The sequence below is a fragment of the Podarcis filfolensis genome (genome assembly GCF_964270895.1).
Source record: "Podarcis filfolensis genome assembly, chromosome: 16".
NCBI classification, from domain to species: Eukaryota; Metazoa; Chordata; class Lepidosauria; order Squamata; family Lacertidae; genus Podarcis; species Podarcis filfolensis.
In genome coordinates, this window is record NC_139620.1 from 3,684,503 (window position 1) to 3,698,691 (window position 14,189).

At 48.4% G+C, this 14,189-nt stretch overlaps 1 protein-coding gene across 2 annotated transcripts in view; it reads left to right on the forward strand.

Moving 5' to 3' along the window:
• Positions 1-14,189, forward strand: part of PRUNE1 (prune exopolyphosphatase 1) — a 30,592-nt gene that overhangs the window by 2,316 nt on the left and 14,087 nt on the right. Inside the window, exons 2-5 of one of the 2 annotated variants that reach the window (XM_083591317.1) lie at positions 8,992-9,099; positions 9,389-9,493; positions 10,616-10,821; positions 12,415-12,599. In XM_083591317.1, coding sequence (XP_083447443.1) covers positions 8,992-9,099; positions 9,389-9,493; positions 10,616-10,821; positions 12,415-12,599 — 604 coding nt within the window. The remainder of the gene's footprint in view (positions 1-8,991; positions 9,100-9,388; positions 9,494-10,615; positions 10,822-12,414; positions 12,600-14,189) is intronic. The other variant, XM_083591316.1, reaches the window with a different exon arrangement.

The following is a 14,189-nucleotide window of genomic DNA, read 5'->3' on the forward strand; positions in this document are numbered from 1 at the left end:
TCCTCCTCTCTCCTGTGGCTGAGGGGAGCACCCTGTTGCAACAGATCAATAAAGATCAGGCTTACTAGCTGCTTTGCTTCTCAATATTCTCTGCTTGGCCTCTGTTATCTTCTCCTACCAATAGGGAACCTATGTAAGGACTCTATATGGGCTCTTGGATACCCCATAAGGGAAAAGGGCAATTTTTGTTTACAACACATTCGTGCATTGGAAGTCAAACAGAATCCGTTCCGGAAGTCCATTCGACTTCCAAAACATTCGGAAACCAAAGCGCGGCTTCTGATTGGCCCCGGAAACAATGCCGACAGCTGAAACAGATGTTCGGCTTCCGAAAAACCTTCGCAAACCGGAACACTTACTTCCGGGTTTGCAGCATTCAGGAGTCGAATTGTTTGTCAGCTAAGCTGTTCGGGAACCAAGGTACCACTGTATCTAAGGAGTAAACCCTACACAAATCTGTAGTGGGGTCCCTAAGATGGTTGGATGGTGTCTTGTATGCCTCCTTCCAGTAGTTCCTGCAGCCCAGATGGTGCCAAACATTTTGCTCTGCTTTCCTTTGGACCACCGATATGTAACAAAGGAAACCCTCTTGTGTTGCAACACAGACAACTCTAAACACATGGCTAATAATGGTCTAACAAAATATTTGTAACACGTATTATTTCAACAATTCTTAAACAGAAAATATGTTACATCACCACCAGCTGATGAAGAGTTACTATCGAAACAGTTCGTCATCCGGAAAAACTGTTCTATGTTTGGAGCGTCTGTTACCACACGGTTACAGGATTGCGGCTGTTGAAAGGCTTACAATCATATCTCGGGTTACAGCCGCTTCAGGGTGCGTTTTTTCGGGTTATGCCCCCGCCGAAACCCGGAAGTACCGGAACGGGTTACTTCCGGGTTTCGACCGTCGTGCATGCGCAGAAGCGCTAAATCGCGCTTTGCACAGAAACATCAAATTGCAACCCGCGCGTGCGCAAACGTGCCGCTGCGGGTTGCGAACATGCATCCCGCACGGATCACATTCGCAACCCGAGCATCCATTGTATTTGCCTCTTTGATACTGATGGATTGAATTCTCTAATTTTGTTCATGCAAAATTGATTGATTTTCAATATTTCTGACTCCATTACATATTTTCTGTTTAAGAATTGTGAAATAATACGTGTGACAAATATTTTGTTAGGACATTATTAAGCTTGTGTTGCCTGTGATTGTAGAGTTTCATTTGGACCATAGCAGCAAGGCTGAGAGGGGGGTCTTGTTATCTGGGCAACCCAGGACCTCCAGACCCGCTGCCCAAGCTTGCGCCCAGGGGAGGTCACTTCAGTGCTGCTAATGACTTTGCACCCCCAGAGGTGCACTCTATTGTCTCTCGAGACAGATGGGTGCCAACAACAAGAAGTCCACCCAAAGTGGATGATCCTTTGCTAAGAACAGTTCCAGTTACTTTTCATGCAAAGGGAGTTTGCCGTTGAGACGAAGAGCAGTTCTTTGCCTGAGGGTAAGGTGAGGCTCCAACCACGTGCTCTGCACCGCGTCCTTCAAAGCGACGATTCGGTTCCGGGGAGGATTGAACCAGCCTGCGGTGGCTTTCAGAAAGCCGACAGATATTCTAGGATTCTCCGCCATGTAGCAGCCTAGTAATTGGGAGAAGGGGTTAGAGAAGGAAAACAAGAAAAAGCTGTTGCTCTGAGGGTTGCTGTTCTTGTTCTTTAAACTCAGGGGGTCCAAAAATAAGAAACGGGTGTTTTGTTTTGTAAGTGTTTATAAAACTTGTTTTTCTGGAACGAACAATGAGAGGTTTGTTTAAGGAGGCCTGCGCCAATCTGGTGCCCTCCAGATGTTTTAGGGTTGGAGTCACACAACATCTGGAGGGCACCAAGTTGCTGAAAGCCGGTTTGGGGACAAATTAAATTTGTTTGAGGTTTAATTAAGCCTGCTCGTCAGACAGGGATTAGACAAATTGGTGTCATTGTCTCTGGCCACCTTGCAACCCTCCCCACCCCTTCAGCATATGTGGAACCTCAGGCCAAGCAGATGAATGCGGCCCCCAAGCCTCTCTGTCCGGCCCTCAGGACTCTCCTCAGGCCACACCCCTCACCAGCCCTGCTCCACCGTCCCTTGAGTGTTTCTGCCTGGCTGGAATGTGTCCTTGAACTCTGCTCATGCCTCTTGCTTGCCAGATGGAGGTCTGTGTGCATGTAGCAACTTCTTGACTTGTGTCTGGAAGGCAGCCAGATTTACAGAAGAGTCATGTGCATTGCTGTACTCTCTTTTTCCCGGCCCCCAGAAGGTTCCCAGTGAGAGGATGCGGCCCTCAGCCTGAAAAAGGATTGCCTGCCCTGATATACAGAAAGGCGGTATAGTAGTACCTCGGGTTACATACGCTTCAGGTTACATACACTTCAGGTTACAGCCTCCGCTAACCCAGAAATAGTGCTTCAGGTTAAGAACTTTGCTTCAGGATGAGAACAGAAATCGTGCTCCAGCGGCAGCAGGAGGCCCCATTAGCTAAAGTGGTGCTTCAGGTTAAGAACAGTTTCAGGTTAAGAACGGACCTCCAGAACGAATTAAGTACTTAACCCGAGGTACCACTGTATAGTATATAAAATTGATCCAGTTAGATGGAACTTCCAGCTTCAAAGACAGTCTATCATTAATTACTGGATGCCCAAGACAAATGGTAGGATCCACCATGTCCTGCTGGTGAGCCAGGAAGCTCAACTGGGTCAGGCCTTGGTCTGAACCACCACTGGGGACTCTTTCTACATTTACAGTCTCATGAAAGTTCAGACCTGGAAGCATCTTTCCAACAAGGAAATCGAAGAAGAAAAAATCCTAGGCAGCTGAATCTGTCTTTTTTTTTTTTTTTAAGATGCTCTATGGGGGGGGGGGAGAATGAGAGTGTTTCTGAGCACATGCAAAGTTCCTTGCCAAACCTGTCATATAACCACAGTACCTGGGATTTGGACATTGCCTCGAGCTTATGTTCGGGGTGAAATCTAGGGTGAGCGGCACCTCTGTTTCCTTTTGACAATCACTGTTTTATTTGCAGTCGTCAAAATGATTTATCCCCCCCCTCCTCCCTTTGTTGGTTTGTGTAAGAAAAAAGCCATATGCGCTGGGTGCATTGTCAAAGCGTGGTGTCTGAGTGCTTACAATCTCCTCTTCTGTACGGTTTATTGTGTGTATCTTCCTTTTTTTCCATTTTTAAAACATGAATCATTCTTTTCTCGTGATTGTTGAATGCAGTCACAGCACCGCAACCGGCCTTTGGCAGTCAGCAGAGCCCCAGAGGCTAGGCCAGCAAAGCGTAGACCAGGCATAGGCAAACTCGCCCCTCCAGATGTTTTTTGGGACTACAACTCCCATCATCCCTGACCACTGGTTCTGTTCGCTAGGGGTGATGGGAGTTGTAGTCCCAAAACATCTGGAGGGCCGAGTTTGCCTATGCCTGGCGTAGAGAAAAAAGTAACCCAAGGGTGTGTACGCATCATAAAGCCCATTTGAAGGCCATGGCTTCTCCCAAAGAATCATGGGAACTGTAGTTTGGTAAGGGATGGCCATCAGTGACTACGAGCCCAGCTGCTGGGAACCCCAAGGAAGGGAGAGTTGCTCTTGCGATAGAATCCTGCTTGCTGGTTCCCAACAGGCAGCTGGTTGGCTTCTGTGATAACAGGACGCTGGCCTGATCCAGCAGCCTCTTCTTATGCTCTTAAGTTGGTGGTTATTATTACTGCCTCCTGTGGCAGGGAGTTCCATAGTTTCACTGCGCTGCGTGAAGAAATTCTCCCTTTTTATCTGTCCAGAATCTTCTACCGTTCAGTTTCAGTGGGTGTTTTGAGAGAGGAGAAACACATCTCTCCATGCCCTGCATTAATTCGGAAACCTGTAATAAATGTAAATCTTCCCTTATGGGGGACACAAGAGCCCTTATAGAGTCCTTTGCAGGTTCTCCATCGGTCGGAGAAAATAACAGAGGCCAACCAGAGAATATTGAGAAGCAAAGCAGCTAGTAAGCCTGATCTTTATTGAGCTGTTGCACCAGGGTGTCCCCTTCACACGCAGGAAAGGAGGAGGACCCAGAACAAAGGTGTGCCCACCCTTATACAGTGGTACCTCAGGTTACATACACTTCAGGTTATATATTCTTCAGGTTACAGACTCCGCTAACCCAGAAATATTACCTCGGGTTAAGAATTTTGCTTCAGGATGAGAACAGAAATTGTGCTCTGGTGGTGTGGCGGCAGCATGAGGCCCCATTAGCTAAAGTGGTGCTTCAGGTTAAGAACAGTTTCAGGTTAAGAACGGACCTCCGGAACGAATTATGTTCTTAACCCGAGGTACCACTGTATAGACATTTTAAATTGACAGCCCTGGAGTCCAAGACCACCTCCAGAAACATCATACATACATCGCAGAAGGGGCGGAGCTCAAGACCTCCACCCACATACCTACATTACAGAAAAGGCGGTCTACAACAGAAATCTGAGTGCGTTGTTTACCTCCTGTCTGGCAGGTTGCCTGTTAATGCTCACTTGATTGGATACCCTGGGGAGCCTGGCCAGTCTTTTGTAATGATAAATACTTAGTTCCTGAGCCAGGTCACAGGCTCACCCTATTCATACACAGACATACCCTTAAGACAGGATTTGTGAAGGAAAAGACAATGGGGAGGCTTTTCCATTTTCCTTGGCCTTGCGGAGAAATCATTTGGTCAGTTTGGGAGTCAAAATGGTTCCAGGGCTGTGTTCCTGTGCTGCTTCAGACGTGTGGTTTATATATTTATGTACGTGTTTGCTTGTACATTTATGAACATTTATTATATATATATATATATATATAAAACCTTAATTTTTTTATTCCATGCCTCTCTAAACGGAAAAGTCCTCCCTTTGCACTCTCTCTGAATCTTGAGCAAACGCCGTCCAGGTTTGCTGAGGCAGAGCTTTCTCGCTTCGCCACCAGGATCTGTCCAAACCCACAGATAGGGTGATAAATCACCTCGTGTCCTGAATCAGCAGACTTCCTGCCCCATCAGCAGATATCTGATTGCCGCTGTTTGCAGTGCACCCTCATTTTATATAAATTCAATAAATAATAATAATAATAATTTTCAGACCTGTCTCCCTTAGCCCGACAAACTTTAATAGAGGGAGTTTGTGTCTGTGGAAATTTCCTTCCTGTTCTTTAGCTGGAGAGGTTGCTTTTAATGGGAAAATGTGTCTATGGTTGATTTTAGTTTCTCTCAAGTTTCTCGTTTTTTCCCAATCTTAAACTCAGTTCTCCACATTTATATGTCAGTTTGCAATTAAAAAAAGAAACCAGAAAAGAATATTCAATGCTTCAGTAATAATAAATGGTTTTGCCTAAGAGACACATTTTTGCTGTCATGCCTAAGACACACGTTTTTGCAAAGCCGTGTTCCCGTTTCTCGAACTTGGGTCCCCAGCTGTCGCTGGACTACAGCTCCCATCATCCCTAGCTAGCAGGGACAGTGGGCAGGGATGATGGGGGGTGTAGTCCAACGAAAGCTGGGGACCCAAGTTCGAGAAACGCCATGGAACAGGCATCTAAAACACACTCACAAATTAGAATGGGGATCTAAAACAAGCTGCTTAGCCCCAAATTCCTGCATTTATCTCACTGATACACATTCTCTGGGTGCATTTCTGTGAACATGACTTGTCCGAAGCACTGCATTGCAAAACCCAGAGAGCTGTTGCTACTATTTTTAATCCTGCTAGTGGTTTGGGAGTGTTATTAAATCACCAGGACTACCCAAGTGATCTTTTCACGCTTCCTTTTTTCTTCTTCTCGTGGTGGGGGCGAAGGAAAAGTTACAGACAAGAGACACTAGATATCTGAACCCATCATCCGCCACAACGGCTGCACCCCAGTGTTCGAAATTCACCAGGCGCCTTTTGCTACTGACATGGGTCCAAATGTGACTACAGTCATACCTCGGGTTACAGCCACTTCAGGTTGCGTTTTTTCGGGTTGCGGACCGCCAAAACCCAGAAGTACCGGAACGGGTTACTTCTGGGTTTCGGCGGTTGCGCATGCGCAGAAGCGCTAAATTGCGCTTTGCGTATGCGCAGAAGCACCAAATCGCAACCTGTGTGTGAGCAGACGTGGGTTGCAAACGCTGCAGGTTGCGAACACGCATCCCGCATGAATCACGTTTGCAACCCAAGTGTCCACTGTACGTGGAGATTTCTGGGTGCTAGGTTGGCAACCGCAATTTAAAAACCTCTGCCTTAGTCCATGGTGCGCCTAGCTTCTATATCTGAGTTTCTAACCCAGCTGCACCAGGATCAGAGGTGGCTGTGCCTCTGAATTCAAGGTGCAAGCAGTGGGGAAAGAGGGGGCTGTGTTCCTCACACCCTCCCTGCAGGCTTTTTGGAGGCATACAATTGGCCGTGGTGAGAAATAAGATGCTGAACTTGTTGTTGTTGTTTAGTCGTTTAGTCGTGTCCGCCTCTTCGTGACCCCCTGGACCGGAGCACGCCAGGCACTCCTGTCTTCCACTGCCTCCCGCAGTTTGGTCAAACTCATGCTGGTCGCTTTGAGAACACTGTCCCACCATCTCGTCCTCTGTCGTCCCCTTCTCCTTGCGCCCTCCATCTTTCCCAGCATCAGGGTCTTTTCCAGGGAGTCTTCTCTTCTCCTGAGGTGGCCAAAGTCTTGGAGCCTCAGCTTCAGGATCTGTCCTTCCAGTGAGCACTCAGGGCTGATTTCCTTCAGAATGGAGAGATTTGATCTTCTTGCAGTCCATGGGACTCTCAAGAGTCTCCTCCAGCACCAGAATTCAAAAGCATCCATTCTTCAGCGATCAGCCTTCTTTATGGTCCAGCTCTCACTTCCATCCATCACTACAGTAGTGGGAAAACCATAGCTTTAACTATACGGACCTTTGTTGGCAAGGTGATGTCTCTACATCAGCCTATATGGGCTGTGATAACACTGGACTAATGTGCTTTGAGAGAGAGATCGGCTTCTAAAAGGGCACCCGCTTCTCCAAGGCCCTCGAGCAATGTTCTACACAAAGTGCTGACGCCTATCTCTCCTGTTTGATTTCTTTTTTTAAAAACCACTCTCTCCCTCCTCGATTTTAATTCCCCTTTTTGCCTCTCAACCATCTGCGGCTGTTTTCTCTGCCTCCACCCTAGCCGCAGCCTCGCGCTTTCAAGGCTGCTCCTGGGAGGAAATCAGTTTACCTTGGGCCGGCTTATCTGTTGGAGTGCTTTAGCAAATGGGCCGTGGCGTTTCGCAGTAGCCGGGAAACGGCGCCTGGTGCCTCTTAGGTTGTGCGGAGGAGAGAAACCTTTCAAGGTCTCCCCAGCGGCCAGGGAAATGGGCTTAAACCGGGAAAGCTTCTGCAAAGCGCTTGCCAGCTTTTCACCCCAAATGCACCTCACAGCGGCCTTGTGTGTATTTGTGGTCGCACCTTGCAATTGGATCCGAATCTTATATTCGGAGAGGTACATGGTATAGGCCTCCATTGCGGTACAGTCTCCTCGGAAGATAAAGAAGGCGAATTGCCTCATTTACTTTTATTATTTATTGCATTGATATTTCACCTTTTTCTCCAAGGATTTATCAGATACCTTAAAATGAGGCTGCATTTTAAATTGTATTTTAAATTGGGTTTTTTCTCCCCCCCCGCCCCCTTCTATTATGTTTTTACTGTGATTTTATTGGTGTTAGCTGCCTTGAGCGAGGTATAAATAAAATTTATTATTATTTATAATTATTAAGGAGCTCAAGGTGGCTGACGTGGCTCTCCCTCTCCTCACTGAACCCCACAACAACTGTGAAGTGGGTTAGGCTGAGAGGGATAGCACCATATTTTTCGCTCTATAAGACGCACCAGACCACAAGACGCACCTAGTTTTTGGAGGAGGAAAACAAGAAAAAAAATATTCTGAATCTCAGAAGCCAGAACAGCAAGAGGGATTGCTGTGCAGTGAAAGCAGCAATCCCTCTTGCTGTTCTGGCTTCTGGGATAGCTGCGCAGCCTGCATTCGCTCCATAAGACGCACACACATTTCCCCTTACTTTTTAGGAGGGGGAAAGTGAGTCTTATAGAGCAAAAAATACAGTAATTGGCTCACATCTGGCTTCATGGCTGAGCCTGCATTCGCTCCATGAGATGCACACACATTTCCCCTTACTTTTTAGGAGGGGAAAAAGTGAGTCTTATAGAGCAAAAAATACGTAATTGGCTCACATCTGGCTTCATGGCTGAGTGGGGGGATTGGAATCCTGGTCTCCCAGGCCCTAGTCTGACACGCTAACGCCTACACTACACGGATGAGCTTCCCTTCAGTTTGTTCCCCTTTCCCCGCCTTAACTTAAGAGTGTAAGGTGCTTCGTGGCAGAGACTGGTTTGTGTTGGTGGTATTCCCATCTCTTATTTTAGACTCTGCTCATCAGCAGGAAAGCGTCCCAGAGCAGTAAGCAGGACAGCGACCGCCTTCAGATTTGACCATCTTAAAAGGCGTAACATGAAAGGAAAACAAGGATGGGAAAGGAGGAGGAAAACACAAAGACTCGGGCACTGGGGTGCTGGTAGCAACCGCAATGCACAAATGTAGATCTATGTAAATAATAAACGATAAATAATGCTTGCACAATTGGCAAAAGGTTTTGCGTTTGTAATAGGGGGGGTGTCTGTGTCACAGTTGTGACCCTTTTACAAATTATCGGTGGGGGCAGGAAGGGAAGGAATATGCTTAGGCGGAGAGAGAAAGAGAAAGAGGCTAAGGCAAAAGTATCCTGGGAACTGTAGCTCACTCCTCACAAAGGTGCAGCGCCCACCAATCTTACCAAACTACAGTTCCCAGGATTCTTTTGAGAGGTGTGTGTTTTCAATGCCTGGGTTTTCACAACCGAGTGGGAGATTTTAACCCTGCCCTCTCTAACTGGAGATCGACCCTTGTCTTAGCACCCAGCGCTGAAAGGCTACAACTTTCGTTGTAGGTCCTCAAGAACACCCCCCTTTGCCCCCGAATCCACAGGCGCTCTCGTCCTCCAGAAACCATCTTCCTTCCGAGGAGCAGGCCTGTGGCTACACGGGCTTCTCTGGGCGTAAGTACAGCGCTGGCTGGCAAATGGTAAACCCAGGCCTCTCGTTCCTGGGCTCGATCCACAAGGCACCCGTTTGTCTCCATTTGCAAAACGTGTAGACGTAGGAAGCAGCCTTGAGTTGGCCCCTTCTTCCATCTAGCTCAGGCTTGTCCGCACGGACTGGCAGCATCTCTCCAGGGTTTCAGGCAGGAGTCTCCCAGCCCTACCTGGGAATGGATCTTCTCCAGGGAAAGCAGTTGCTCAACCTCTGTGTTTCCTCTCCCATTTCCCCTTTGTTTTTATTTGGTAGGATCACGTCCGGAGGAACCAGGAGGTCCACGTGGTGATGGGGAATGAGGCCTGCGACCTGGACTCCATGGTGTCCGCTTTGGCCCTCGCTTACTTCTTTGCAAAGGTCGGTCATCCGCTTTCACCCTTCGGAGCATTTCCCTTTGCCCCCTTTGAAGAGCCCTCGTTGCTGCCTTTCCACGGTTGCTTCCGCAGTTCTGCGTTTGCCTGCGAGGCTGGCGTGGGGCGATGAGGTCATCACCATGTGGCGGCTCTGGGCTCAGAGTGCTCTGAACTGGATTTGGTGTGGATTGTGTAAGAAAAATCTGAGAATGGGGAGCGACATTGCCCTCAGCCGCTGAACATTTCCTTTTTTCCTTTTTAAATTTTAAATAAATCATTTTATTGAACATGTAACAAGACAAACAGAGTATTCCAGCAATCCAACAAAAGGAAAAAGAAATAACACAATTGAGTATGGTCAGATATAAGGGAGGAGACAAAGGATATATATATATATATATATATATATATATATATATATATATATTACATGATCTGTTTAAAAATAATAATAAATTTTATTTATACCCCTACCTCCCCGGCCAGAGCTGGGCTCAGGGCGGCTAACACCAGTAAAATTACAGTAAAATCATAATAGGGGGGAAAAACCCAATTTAAAATACAGGTTAAAATGCAATTTAAAATGCAGCCCCATTTTAAAAGTAACCCACAGATCAAAACTGTAAGGGGAGGGAAACATAAGGGTCAGAGTCTAAACCAAAGGCCAGGCGGAACACCTCTGTCTTGCAGGCCCCGCGGAAAGATGTCAAGTCCTGCAGGGCCCTAGTCTCTTGTGACAGAGCGTTCCACCAAGTCGGGGCCAGTGCTGAAAGATAATTATGCCTTATCTTGGAATATTGCTTAATTGCCTCTTTTGCACAGGTTCTTCATAATATTTTTCTTAATACCTTTCGTCTCCTTGCTTTATACCCCAACACTTCCTGATCTATGATCTATGTATCTTCGTGACTGATGCCGGGCTTTGCTCGTGCAGTTTCGGGCCTGTTTTTTTATATCCTTAAGGACTAGAAACCTGCACAAAATGAGAGTTTGAGGGCATCCAATTCTGCAGTTGCTTGGCGGCATCTGCAAGGCTCTATTGGTACTCAGTGACTGGGTAGTATGAGCAATTTTATCCGTGTAACAGAGACCTGGATTTTAATGTACCTTTCGTTGCGCCCCGCAGACCACCCCAGACTCGAAGGCAGCCTTCATCCCGGTCCTGAACATCCCCCGCTCAGAATTCCCTCTGCGCACCGAGAGCACCTTCCTTCTCAAAGAGCAGCGCATTGTGGAGAGTTCGCTCATCTTCCGGGACGAGATTGACCTGGCCACCCTGAAGCAGGCAGGCCTCCTTTTGCTGACGCTGGTTGACCACCACGTCCTGCCAAGGTCAGTGGAGAGGGTTGTTGTTGTTGTTGTTTAGTCGTTTAGTCGTGTCCGCCTCTTCGTGACCCCCTGGACCAGAGCACGTCAGGCCCTCCTGTCTTCCACTGCCTCCCGCAGTTTGGTCAAACTCATGCTGGTAGCTTCAAGAACACCATCCAACCATCTTGTCCTCTGTCATCCCCTTCTCCTTGTGCCCTCCATCTTTCCCAACATCAGGGTCTTTTCCAGGGAGTCTTCTCTTCTCATGAGGAGGCCAAAGTCTTGGAGCCTCAGCTTCAGGATCTGACCTTCCAGTGAGCACTCAGGGCTGATTTCCTTCAGAATGGAGAGGTTTGATCTTCTTGCAGTCCATGGGACTCTCAAGAGTCTCCTCCAGCACCATCATTCAAAAGCATCCATTCTTCGGCGATCAGCCTTCTTTATGGTCCAGCTCTCACTTCCATACATCACTCCTGGGAAAACCAGAGCTTTGACTATACGGACCTTTGTTGGCAAGGTGATGTCTCTGCTTTTTAAGATGTTGTCTAGGTAGGGGAGAGGGTAGGGCACCCAAAGGACTTGAATGTGAGAGGAGAGTCTCTTGAGCTATGGGTTGCCAGCCTTTTTTAGGCCACTGTGGGTGCATTAGCATTTTTGAACCGCACCCCGATTTTGTGGCTTCTCCATCCCCTTTGCCCAGATCAGCACCCCACAAGAGACAGAAAGAGAAAGGGCGCACGTGCACACACACACACATCACTTTTCCAAGGGATCTGGGTAAAATCTGGAGCCGGTGGAATTAATCGGATGCCTTGAAAAGCACATAGAGCTGAAGGAGGAATTGAGAAAGAGCGTCACTCTTCCAACTACCTCCTTCAGCAGTATGTGATTTTGGTGGCCAAGGGGGCAGTGAGGCAGCTCAGAGGCTTTGTGGGTGCCAGGGAAACCCCACAGCTGTCCCCCAGCCCCTATGCTTAAAGGTAAAGGGACGCCTGACCATTAGGTCCAGTCGCGGACGACTCTGTGGTTGCGGCGCTCATCTCGCTTTATTGGCCAAGGGAGCCGGCATACAGCTTCCGAGTCATGTGGCCAGCAGGACTAAGCCGCTTCTGGCGAACCAGAGCAGCACACAGAAACGCTGCTTCCCTTTCTGCCAGACCGGTACCTATTTATCTACTTGCAGTTTGACATGCTTTTGAACTGCTAGGTTGGCAGGAGCAGGGACCGAGCAACGGGAGCTCACCTCGTCACGGGGATTCGAACTGCCAACCTTCTGATCGGCAAGCCCTAGGCTCTGTGGTTTAGACCACAGCGCCACCTGCGCCTAGAACAACTGAATTGGCCAACAGACCCACACAATGATGGTTTGGGGATAGATGCAGTTGCAGCACATGGACACTAGGGGAGCTTGGGCCTGGCCCCTCCCTCAGCAAACACTTCCCCCTACTGGCTGTGTGGTGCACCTGCAAGCGAGCCTGGTGGCGCCCCAGCTGTGACTCAAGCGGTGAGCCACGTTCTCAGAACGGGATGCGCAGCGAGCGAAGCTGAAATGTCTTCCAGCATCTGCTCATGCTTCGGTGCATATATTGACACTGCTACGTCTCACCTGTTTTGCAGTGGGGATGCGGCGCTGGAGGAGGCGGTTGTTGAGGTGATCGACCACCGGCCCCTGGAGCGGGAGCGGGTCCCTCCCTGCAGAGTCACGGCAGAGCCGGTGGGTTCGTGCGCCACGCTGGTGACGGAGAGGATCCTGCAGAGCCCGGCGCAGGTTTTGGACAGGCAGACAGCAGCTCTCTTGCACGGTGAGGACTAGCGGCTTGCAGCGACGTGCAGGGAAGTGGTTGCTTGTTAAAAAAACAACAACCTGCAGGCAAATGCTGGCAGGTGGGGAATCCGTAGCCCTGCAGAGCAGTGGTGGGCAACATGAAACCCTCTAGATTTTTTGGGCTCCCTCCATCAAAGAGTATTGGATAAATTCATGGCAGAGAAGGCTGACAGTGGATTCTAGCCAAGATGGCTTCGCTCTGCCTCTATGGTCTGGGGCACTAATGCTTCTGAATACCTGTTGCTGGAAACTGCAGGACGGGAGAGAGCTCAGGTCTTCCTTTCGCCGTCTGTTTGGCCGTTGGCTTGATCCGGCAGAGGTTTCTGCTCTTTTTATTATTATTTAATTTTTTTTATTAAGATAATTCAACATTTATACATACATATTACGGATATACAAACAAACATACATTTTATGCAATCCTTAAAAATATTCCTACATACCCACATTCAATCCCGCACATACCGTATTTTCCGCTCCATAAGATGCACTTTTTTCTTCCTAAAAAGTAAGGGGAATTGTTTGTGCGTCTTATGGAGTGAATGCGTGGTCCCTGGAGCCGAATTTCCCAGGGGCAAAAAGCAGATCATGCTTTTTTTTTTTGAAAGAGGGAAGTGGGTGTTGAAACAAAGCTGCCGATCGTTTGCCGATCGGGGAGAGAGATAAGGGATGCTAGAGATAAAGGAGGCTGCCTGGGAGGGGGGAGGTAAAGACAGCAAACTTGCAAAGGGGGGAAACAGGAAGACTAAAGCTGTAAGGAGAGAAATTAGAAGAAAAGGAGGAGCAAAAAAACTGCTCCAGCTAAGGAAAAGATACTACACTAAGGCAAACAAGAGGGAAGGGGGTGTTGAAAGGAAACAGCTGATCCGTGTGATCAGAAGAGAGATAAGGGACGCTAGCGGAGGCTGCCTGGGAGGGGGGAGGTAAAAGCCCATGGACCCTCAGGATTTTTGCATTGGGTCACCCCAAGTTCACCATCAGATCACATGTCTGTGGTCACAGCCTGAACCACATCCAAAATCACACATCCACTGTTTCGTTCAGAATTTTTTCCCCCTTGTTTTCCTCCTCTAAAAGCTAGGTGCGTCTTATGGTCAGGTGGATCTTATGGAGCGAAAAATACGGTACTTTCCTTTTGCAGTCCTCTTTGGTGCCCTCCTTGGGCGCTTCTGCTTTTTAATAGGGATGGGTAGGAGGTAGAACCGGGATGCGGGTGGCGCTGTGGGTTAAACCACAGAGTCTAGGACTTGCCGATCAGAAGGTCGGCGGTTCGAATCCCCGCAACGGGCTGAGCTCCTGTTGCTCGGTCCCTGCTCCTGCCAACCTAGCAGTTCGAAAGCACGTCAAAGTGCAAGTAGATAAATAGGTACCACTCTGGCAGGAAGGTAAATGGCGTTTCCGTGCGCTGCTCTGGTTCGCCAGAAGCGGCTTAGTCCTGCTGGCCACATGACCCGGAAGCTGTACGCCGGCTCCCTTGGCCAGTAAAGCGAGATGAGCACCACAACCCCAGAGTCGGTCATGACTGGACCTAATGGTCAGTGGTCCCTTTACCTTTACCTTTAGGGGG